At 45.1% G+C, this 11156-nt stretch overlaps 1 protein-coding gene across 1 annotated transcript in view; it reads right to left on the reverse strand.

The window, feature by feature from the left end:
* Window positions 1-10184, reverse strand: part of POGK (pogo transposable element derived with KRAB domain) — a 23101-nt gene extending 12917 nt beyond the window's left edge. The window contains exons 1-4 of the mRNA XM_042780530.1: window positions 10053-10184; window positions 3005-3131; window positions 2170-2268; window positions 7-626 (exon numbers count right to left, since the gene is read on the reverse strand). Coding sequence (XP_042636464.1) covers window positions 7-626; window positions 2170-2268; window positions 3005-3131; window positions 10053-10184 — 978 coding nt within the window. The remainder of the gene's footprint in view (window positions 1-6; window positions 627-2169; window positions 2269-3004; window positions 3132-10052) is intronic.
* Window positions 10185-11156: the final 972 nt, after the last annotated feature.

Genomic DNA, 11156 nt, shown 5'->3' on the forward strand with positions numbered 1-11156 from the left:
GGGCACCTTATGTCTCAAAGATAAGTCATACCTTCTCATCATTCTTCGACACCAACCCAAGCTTGCCTTGAACCCTTTCTCTGGAATGTTCATTTCCTGGGCAATTTCCAGGGCTTTCAGCTGCATCGCCTCCCTGGTGATAGGGTCTCCTTTGGCCTGCATATATCTGACGTATTCAGCCACACGCTGGTCCACCAGAGCAAACCTGCCATTCTTGGGGCCCCGGAATGCCCGCCGCATGGCGTGGGCGTTTTGGAGCTGCGGCTTTACTTTGCGCCAGTCTCGGACATTTTTTTCCAATACTCCGAACTGCTTGGCAGCCTGGCAGTTGTTGGTGCTCTCGGCATATTCCACCACCATTAACTTGAACCCTGCGTCATAACTACGACGCATGCCCCGACTGAACTGAAACTTCCCAGCAATATCATCAGCTGAGAGGTCATATCCAGGGAAGCCCATGGCCATGTAGAAGGGGTACCCCTCGCTCCACTCGGGCAGCTCTGTGAGGTCGCGCGGCAGACGGAGGCCGAAGTTGTCGAGGTGTGAAGGTGAGGTGCGAGGGAACTGGGAGGCGGCATTCACTGGACCTGCCCAATCTGGAGGCTTCATATCCATGTCTTCATTTTCTGGGAGAAAAGTAGAAAGGAACAAAAATAATGCCAATAAGTATAATGATTTCTGGTTTATTCCCTGAACTTCTGGTTAAAATGAAAGAATACCTTAATCTAAGCTTTACCAAAAATAGTAACTTTAATAACAGATGCTGTTGTTTGGAGCAGTCAAGCTGATTTTAAACTAATGTGACAGAACAGAACCACCCCAAAGGTTTTTCTACGTGGTACTCTTTACAGGAGCAGACCACCAAGTCTTTCTCCTGCAGAGGAGCTGAGTGGGTTCGAAAAACTAACCTTTCCATTAGCAGCTGAGGACTTCACTGTTGTACCATGAGAGTTCCTTTTAATAACAGAAACCATTTCATAAGTCCCTATCCATGTCTCAATTTATATGCATTACTTTTACTTAATTTCCACAATAACTGTATCTTTATTTACAGATGAGAAGAGTAAGGCTATAGAGATTAAGTAGCTAAGCTAGAAAGTGGTAGAATTAAAAGTGATAGAATTGGACACAAGCACAACTTGGACCAAATAATAATTTTGGGGCTGTGTTTGAGTCACAATAATTGTTATATGGATGAGAAACCAATATAACCCATAATCCCACATACTAATATCAAGATTTAGATGGACCATGGGCTGACTCAAATCCCAAGCCAAGAAAATCCCCAAAAGCAAAATCCACATTTAGGAAATTAAGCTTGGAAAGCACAAAACTGGTTTTTCATACCAATGGTAGAACTGGGTTTTATCAGGAAGTAGTTATAGAAATTGAGTAAGATTTTGGGAAATTACCGTATTTCACCAAAACTAAGATGTCACTAATTCTAAGATGCTCCTTTATGTGTCTTTAAGAAAGAAAGAAAAAAGTCACTAATTTAACTATGAAATGTCATCACTTTTAAGAGATATTCAAATACTTTCAGAGATATTAAAATGGTGGTGAAACATGTCTTAGAATCAATGAAATATGGCATTGTAAAACTCTTTCCTATAGAAAGAAAACAAAATCATTCTGTCTAGAGCTATGCTACTGTTTATCCAATTGCTCCTCTCCTAACCATATTCCTTGATGAAGGACTATATACTGCTTAGAGATAGATTTGTTTGAATATGTACATAGCTGCTATTGCTTTTCCTACTCAGTATGAAATGAATAAGAAGCCAAGGTAAATACCTCTGGAAATATGCCTCATCACACTACCCCTTGGTCTGCAGAGGCCCTGGTGCACTACTAAGGTGGCTACATTAACAAAAATGCCTGTCAGGCCAAATGTGCCATAAGCCTCACTTCCATTCATCAGCGCACACAATTGCACATCAAGCCTACAGGCTTATAGATGAGATGAAGAGATGGAGGTTCAGAGAGGGGAAAGATGTCACCTAGGGCCATAAAGCATCAGGAGACTTTTTTTTAAACACTAAAGCCTGTCTTTCTGTCATGCAGCCCTGATTCACTCTTGGGAGGCCCTATAGGATGTACACGGAACATACATGCCAGCTTCGTAAGGCTCCCATTTGAACGGATGTGGAATCAATTTAAGTGTACTACCTGCGAATGTTCCTCCTTGGAGCTGCCATGCTTTGGATTTCTGAGACTCTTCCTCCCCTTCCAGCCGAGTGATCATGTCTGGCTTAGGGAATGGGAATTCTGTTTATAAGAAACAAAACAGCTGTGTGTGACTGTCCTGAGCACTGCCAAAGTTAACTATCTTATAAAATGGGAGGAATCTCCCTGACCCCCCACTACCACCTCGGTCCTAAATATATGGAGGGTTGTGAGAGGAAGAGGGAAAGGGGTTAGGGATGTATAAGAAAAAAACATGGTAGCAAAGGGGTCTGTCCAACGGAATTTACGGATCTTTCTAATGAAGGCTGGTACTAACAGCAGCTGCACTTAGCAGGGAAGCAGATGCAGCCACTCATCTAATGAACATGTAGGAACCTGTATTAGCAAACTGAGAAATCTCTCCAAGTGGATACATACTAACACGAATGCTATCAGTATGGGAGGCAAGCAAGGATTCTTTGGGCATGCATGTCCAAGCTTCTGACAGTGGTGAAGGCTGCCTTTTCTCCTTAGGAAACCATGAACCACAGGCTCAGATCCATGGTGACATTTCTTAGGTTATACAAACATTTTTAATGAAAATGCCTGTGTTGCACAGATGGAGTTTCTGAGAGGTCGCACACGGCTGCTGAGTTTAAAGGATGCCGTATTTATACTCTGACCACGTAAAAAATAGGAAATTCAATGGAAACGGGCCATTGAAGGGACAACAGGCATTCAGGAGAGAGGATGTTTGGCTACACCAGAGAACAAAGATATAGAAACAATTCTCTGGGCTCAGAGCGTCCAGGAGAAAAAGGAAAACAAAGCTTTTTACCCAGGGACAGGACAGTTTCATAATTCATCCTCATGACTTCCCGGTAGAGGGCCTTTTGTTGCTCCGTCAAAACTTCCCACTCCTCATCGGAAAAATATATGGCCACCTCATCAAATAGGGCTGGTACCTGGAACAGTGAACAGGCCTTTCTCAACAACTAATAGGCACAGGCAGACACAGACTTACAGTACAGGTAGGACCTGAGAGACCACCTGGCCCAGCCCTGCATTTTACAGGTAAGGGACCGTGGCCTCGAGGGTTAAATGGTCTGTCCACATTTACACAGCAAGGAGAAGCAAAACAGGACAAGAGCATAGTTCTCCCTGTCTCGCTCTATCACAGAAGGCTGCACCTTCTCAGTTCACGGATTAAGAAAGCAGCGCCCTAAGAAAACACTCCCCACCACGTATCGACAGGGTAGGGACACTGGGCACTGCAAGTGCAGTGACTACTGCTCACAGCATCACCCCTGACTCTGGAAATCAAGCACATATAAGGAAATACGTGGAGAAAGTTCTCCTACCAATCCACACAGCGCAACCCTGTGCTCTCCCACTCCACCAAGACCCTCAGTCTGGGTGAGTGGGTTGAAGGAACTGGATTTGGTTTGTAAATTCAAATAGGATTCCCACCCTCCCTGGGATCTTCGGAGAAGGAAGCATTTATTCTCCGTTAATTTGGCTTCCTAGGGTATGAGCCCTCAGCTGGCTGATAATATAGGTAGGAAGTTTCAGTTCAGTTGAGGCATGTGCCAGTTAGGATGCAGGATTCAAACTAAAGGAACAGTACTCTCCATTTCCAATTCCACCCTAGGGTTTGACTTGAAACCCAAAGTCAACCAGGAGGAACCAGTGAGGGAAGGGGCCCTACCTGACCTTACCAATCTATAACAGCACAAGTAGGAGAGAGGGACTAGTAAGAGCTCAAACGTATAAAATGATATACTACAGCAAACTCATTTGTGTCCCCGATTAGACCTGGCTGGTAGAAAGCTCTAAGGACAGACCCTTTTCTGCAGAGAAGATGGCTCTACTCTCCTTTCCAGTCAGTTGGGGGAGGCTCTTTAGTAGCTAATGGCAGACAGCTTCTCGTACCAACCTCCTCTTGTTTATTAAATATTTCTTTATACAGTATTTTTTCTTTTGGTTACTGAAACTCATTCTCTAAAGCTCATCATATTAGTAGCAAGAAGTCACTGGGCAGCTCGTTTCAGGTTGGTTCCTCTGTAGTCCCACTTTCAAAGATACTCCCCAAAAGTCAATCTTGGGTCTAGGGTTAAGAACATTCATGCTCAGCTTAGAAAGTTAGTCTGGGTCTACACGGGCAGCAGCCTCTTCCGGTATGAAGTCATCCATCACTTAAACAGGCCTTTCCTCCTTCACTGAAGCCCATTCATTCCCTCCCCATCTCCTATATCTTACCACCATCCATGTTGTTGTGTTATGTGCCACTGAATTGGACTCGACTCATAGCAACCCCTCCATGGGTTTCCAAAGTGGTATCACCATGGAAGTAGATTGCCCAACCTTCCTTTCGAGGAGTGGCTGGTGGGTTTTACCACCAGCCTTCTGGGTAGCAGTCAAGTGCCTTAGGCACTATGCTACCTCCATCCATAGCACCTCACATTTAAACCCACACTGCCATTGGGCTAATTGTAACTCCTGACGACGCCGTGTGTCAGGGTACAACCGTGCTCCACAAGGTTTTCAACGGTCAAATTTTAGGAAGCATATCTTTAGGCCTTTCTTCTAAGACACCTCTGAGTGGACCCAACCTCTTTCGGTTACAGAACACGGACTAGAGCTGGTCCTGTACCTGCTTCCTTTATAGGGATAACCCCATTTAATCAAGGAGGAAACAGGCCCAGAAAGGCTATGCTTCTAGTCCAACATCACATGGCTAATAAATGGCAGGGGTGACCTAGCCCCATCTGACTCCAAGAGTCCTGACTGTACACTGGAACAGAACGGGCTCCCTGGGTGACTCAGACTCAGTTCTTCCTGACCTGTGTGCCTGGCTCTACTCAACTGCCTGCAGCTCCCTGAACAAACCATTCTCTGATGCCTCCAGGTCTTGCACATCCTTCTGCCTCTGTTAAGAGTTCCTCCCCATTTTCTGCCTGGCTAATACCCATCTACCTCCTAAGACTCCTGTTCCCCAGGAAGCCTACCCTGTCCTGGGCTGGGTGCCCACCTACACATCGCCACAATGCCCTGGGCTCAACACTGGTGGCACTTACCACATGGCATTATTCTTTGAGCTCACTTGTCTGCTTCTTCTACTAGAACACAAGCTCATGGAAGGCAGAACCTGTGCTCACTTAGTTTTGTTTTCCTAAAGTCTGGGACAGTTCTTTTAGATGCTAGTCACTTATAATATGGTTTTGCATAAACTATCTAAGCACATAATCTCTGGATTTCTCTTCTCTTGTTCCACTTGGAACAGTTTCAAGTAGCATTCAATGTTCTGTCACAAAACCAATCCTACCCTTTGGATTAAGAATGGGCAAAAATCCTTAAGTAAAAATGGATTGATCTCTAGGTGTTCCTCAGACATAGACACCAACCTGGAAACCCAGTCAGCCCAGGAATTTTGCACCCCACCCTCTCCCACTCCACAAACTTTTAAACAACTCTCCCTTTGGCCTCTTTTCTCCCTGGGAAGTTCCAGACCTAGGCCATACCTATTTATAGTCCCTATCCCTTTGCTAATAAAACTGGACTCAGGTCTGGCTATGCCCATCACTTCAGAAGGGCTGTCAATACTGAGAGTAACATATCCTCCAGACCAAACCAAACTCACTGCTATCGAGTCAATTCTAACTCATAGAACCCTATAGGAGAGGGAACTGCTCCACAGAGTTTCTAAGGCTGTCATCTTTATGGAAGCAGACTACCACATCTCTCTCCCACAGAGGGCCTGGAGGATTTGATCTACCAATCTTTTGGTTAGCAGCTGAACACATTACCACTGCACCACCAGGACTCCTAACACATCCTGTTGTTGTTGGTATGTGTCATTGATTCTGCCCTGACTCATGGCAACCCCTCCTTGGGTTTCTGAAGTGGTATCACTATGGAAGTAGATTGCCCAACCTTCCTTCCAAGGAGTGGCTGGTGGATTTGAACCGCCAACCTTCTGGTTAGCAGTCAAGTGCCTTAGGCATTCTAGGCCTACTAAATATATTGGGAGTCCTAAAGCTGTGAGAATGTTGGAGGCTGGTGCGGTATTTGACACCTCATATTTATAACTGGGCCACAAAGGATCTTCAAACAAGTCCATATTATGCTCCAGAGGCACACAGTACAGTGGCTTAGGAATTTTCACAGCAACCCTCTGTGTGAATCAAGCAAGCCTTCAGCCAGGCCCTGCTGTGCAGGCCTCCCCTCGCTCCACAGAGGCTTTTTATCTGGCTGTGCACAGCAGAAGGTAAACAGAACCAGCTCTGGGCAAAACGGGTAAGTCCACCAGCCTGTGTCCAAACCTGACAAACTTTCTTGGCCTTGCAGCGAGGTGCCCCAATCCCTGCCTTCCTCTCCTTCTCTCAGATCATAGCCCAGTGTCATAGGTGTTCTTCCGTTTGCATATATTGTTTTGCTCTGCCCAGGAAACTGGCATTCCGGCACTCTTAAAGTGCTTACACATTCCACAGCTTCATCAAAGCCTCACAACCAGCCAATGAGGGCAGGATCTTACCAAGAGAGCTTGCACTGCTATGTGCCAAGCACTGTCAGCACTTTTTATATATTTCTCACTGAATCCCTTAAATAATCTATCATTACCCTACTTTTATGGAGAAAAGAGCTATGGTGGCATTTGGCTGTTAACCAGGTCAATGGTTTGAACCCACCAGCCGCTCCAAGGGAGAAAGATTTCCATACAGCCTTAGAAACCCTATGGGGCAATTCTATTCTGTCCTATACGGTCACTATGAGTCAGAATCAACTCAATGGCCAGCGGGATTGGCTGGGTTTATAAATAAGGAAAAAGAGTTAAGTAAGTTAGCCAAAGTCATAGAGCTACAAAGTTTTACTCCAAAGGTTGACCTTTCTCACCAGGCCCCTCACTCAGACTCAGCATAGTGGCTGTGACAGCCTTAAAAAAAGTCTCCTTCTAGTCTACTATGACTCAAGGCAAAGCATGTGTCAGAGCAGAACTGTGCTTTATAAAGTTTTTAATGGCTGATTTTTCAAAAGTAGACTGCCAGGTCTTTCTTCCCAGGTGCCTCTGGGTAGACTTGAACCTCCAACCTTTCTTAGCAGTCAAGTGCTTTAACCCTCTGTACCACCCAAGGACTCTGTTGAGAACCTTAGGCTTCCCTTAGAAGGATGAGCTGAGGTCTGATGCCTCAGAGCTATTGAGAGAGGTCTAATTTTTTCAGCAGACCATACCACACCTAACTTGCGGCTCCTGGCCCATGGCCTGGCCTACTTCTCCCATCTTATCTCTTTCCATTCCCTACCATGTACTTTAGGTTCCAGCTATGTGAACATGCTCCTAATTCTACACACAAGTCTCTCTCCCCAGTGCCCCGGTGCTTTGGCTTGTGCTGTGCTCTCTGCCTAGAATGCAAGCTCCTCCCTTGGTCGATTCTACTCACAAGTAACACTCAGTTTAAAGTATGTTTTTCCTTTTTCTATTTGAAATTGTATTTCTACCCCCAATTCTTCTATAGAATTTTATCTTCATATAGAATATGGTTCTTATGTTGGAAAGGCTTTTGTTGCCTTCCCTAACATAATTCAAAATTCTTATTTTAAGAAAGAGTCTTCTCTTCCACTGATGTTCTAGAGCAGGGTTTCTCAACCTTGGCACTGACATTTCAAGCTGGATAACTCTGTTGTGGGGACTGTCCTGGGCATTACAGGATGTTTAGTAGCATCCTTGGCCTCTAATCACTAAAGGACAGTAGGATCCTACTCTCTTCTATCCCCCAGCCATGGCAAAATTATCTCTAAGTATCATCAAATGTCCCAAGAGGCAAAATTGCTCCTAGTTGGTATCACTGCTCTAGACTAGGTCAAAGGATCCCTGGTGGCACAACGTTTAAGTGTTCGGTTGCTAATTAAAAGCTCAGTGGTTTGCACCCACCCAGTGGCTCCATACGAGAAAGACTTGGCAATCTGCTCACGTAAAGATTACAGCCAATAAAACTCTATGGAGCAGTTCTACTCTGTAACATAGAGGGTTGCTATGAGTTGAAAATTGACTCAACAGCATCCAGCAACAGACTCAGTCAACGATCAGCTTCTCCTGGAAGCCTCTCCAGTTCACCAGCTTGAAAGAGGCCTCTCCTCTCTTGGCTGTCATTGTACCATGAACTGACTGCCACCACAGTGCTTTGCACACTACTCTTAATCATCCGTTTACTTCCCTGTCTTCCTCATGAGACTAGCAGCTCCATAAACGTAGGGATCTTGTCTTCATAGCACCTAGCACTGTGCTTGGTAACTGCTGGATGGACTCCTTGGAGGCCACAACACCAAATCCCCAGCACCATCAAGCTGCTGGTCCCCACTCTCCAGTTCCTCTGGTTACTTATGTCTTTCTTTCCCAACTTAAGCATAATCTTCACCTTGCTCTTTTCTCCTTGCCTCAATACATTCAGATGTCCACCTTTACCATACCTGATTTCCAAGGCTCTCTATCCCACTAGACATCCTGAGTTGGCCAACTTAGCCTCAAACCCAAGGGTTTCTACTACCTTGAGGTCTTGCTCCAGGCCAGATAAGACTGACTCCTTCCCTTACACTAGCTCAGCTGAGAGAGTCAGAACTGGGGAGAACAGAGTGGGCAAAGAATACTAAAAAGACAAAGGCAAAGTGGCTTCCACAGCTAGAATGGTAAACCCGAGCCTGCGTTGTTTGTTTTTTTTTTAATTTTTATTGTGGTTTGTATGAAAGTTTACAGAGCAAATTCACTCTGTGTTGGTTTTTATTTGTTTATTGAGGTATAACATAAACCAAAAACCAAACCCACTGCCATCAAGTCAATTCCAACTCATAGCAACTCCCAGTGGGTTTCCGAGGCAGTAAATCTTCACAGAAGTAGATTGCCCAGTCCTGCTTTCATGGAGTGGCTGGTGGGTTTGAACCACCAACCTTGTGGTTAGCAGTCAGATGCTTTAGGCATTATGCTACCAACATACATACAGCAAAATGTATTACTTTAAGGGTACAACCCAGGAGGCTTATTTTTAAGAAAAAATGTCAGTGTACATGTGTATCCTTGGGGCAAAGCTTCTCCCTGTGCCCTAGTTCCCTCATCTGAGAGGGGATCTGGATTGGATGATTTGGAAATAGCATGGTTCTATGAATATGGACCTCCCTTAGGAACAAAGAATATTATACATCCTACTATCGTTTAAACACAATGGGAAACTAGGCTCAGAAAAAGAATGTCAATTGTTGCATATTTTAAATGTTTATTATTCATGTCCAATTATCATGAGTCCAGAACTACTGTGGGTAAGAACTGTAATCGTAAATATCTGTCACAATTACACTTTTATAAGTTTATGCTATCTTACTATTCTGTGACAAACCTCCATATTCTGTCACTCACATCCCAATCCCTCAATCCTGGCCCAGCTGGAAATGCAATCTTCTGTGTGAATTACTAGTAACAGATGCTCACATAGAACCAAGTGACCTAGGTTCATAAAGCTCTCCTTACACTAGCTCAACATCCCAAGTCTTATTTGAAATGGTTCCCTTTGCCCAACAGTCAGTCAGCAAACATTTATTTCACACCTACAATGTGTATGGCATTAAGCAGGGTTCAGGGGATCTGGACTGAACAAGAGAAACAAGGCCTCAGCCTCTTGGACTTCCAACCTTGTGAAGATAAGCTACGTGGCTGGAGGGACTGTTCCCATAACCAGCATTCTTTCTTCTGCCTTTTAAAGCCACAGGACTGTTTTCTCAGGAATGCAAACACACCAGGCTGGGCTATTTTTACTTCCCCTGTCTGCCTGAGGAGACTTCACACAAGCTTGGCTCTTAGGCTTGCCCCTCACCTGTGTGTGTTGACCCCACACCTTACTTACCCATCCACCCTCTGAGCAGATTCGCACTTTCTGCATATCCGAGTGGCCATCTTCCAGTTCCTGGCTCTGAATCTCTTCTTCCTCTACCTCTTCCTTAAGAGTCAAATTGAGAGGGTAGGCTGTGGACTCCATCTCTGCAAGGAAGATTCAGTTCAGAAAAATAAAGTGTCAGCGTGAGCTCTTTAAAGCTTGTGATGCAAGAGCTCAGAGTAGTACACAAATCTCTTTAGCCCCAGATACTGCTCAGGCTGGAAAGCAGGAAGGGGACAGAGTCAGGCCTGAAGAGAAAGGGCTTCAGGGAAAGCACCAGGAAGTCTGAAGGTGACATATTTGATTATGATAAGAGAGGCTGTGGGCAGAGTAAATCTAGCTTCCTTGAAATATTAAAAAGCTATCTGCAGAAGAGAGGTCAGACTGGTTCTGTAGGGGACCCAAAGTGCATAACTAAGGCCTGTGGGTAAACATTCCCAGAAAAGGTTTAAGTACTGCATTAAAGGCAGAGCTTTCTCACAACCAGTGCCATCCAAAATGGATTTGGAATCAGTGGCAGGAGATGGCTGTTGATTTCCCATCAGTGACGGTGTCTGAACACAGACAGGACATTTACTCAACTGGGCTTAGTACAGACGAGTTAAGCTTGAGGAAGGTAGGTGGCCCAGAATACCCACCACCTGGCTTTTCAGGAACAATTCCAAATTCAAACGTTCTGTCCATGAGCAGGTTCACCTGGCTTTTCAGGAACAATTCCAAATTCAAACGTTCTACTTTGCCTTAAGAGCTTCTGCTAGGCAATAAGTCAGTAATACACAGTAAGGGGTTACGCCTAGTTACTTAAGAGGGTGCTGATATCCTTGCTGGCCACACAGACCTGAAGGCCCACCCTGACCACGAAATGACTCGATGCCTCTGCTCCCATCGTCGAGCTCCTTGCCCAGTACAAAGGGCCGCGCTCCTGCCCTCTAGGGGCGCGGGTAATTCCTAGGTGTGGAGTGAGTGTGCATCCTGTGGACTACATCCTCCAAAGGTTCCAAAGAAAAGATTCCTCCGGAGCTCAAAGTCACCTCCTTCAATATTTCCAAAAGCAACGAACGAAAGCGGCAGGGA

This window comes from Orycteropus afer, unplaced genomic scaffold (genome assembly GCF_000298275.1).
Source record: "Orycteropus afer afer isolate SDZICR_OR568_19922 unplaced genomic scaffold, OryAfe1.0 scaffold00044, whole genome shotgun sequence".
Classification (NCBI taxonomy): domain Eukaryota; kingdom Metazoa; phylum Chordata; class Mammalia; order Tubulidentata; family Orycteropodidae; genus Orycteropus; species Orycteropus afer.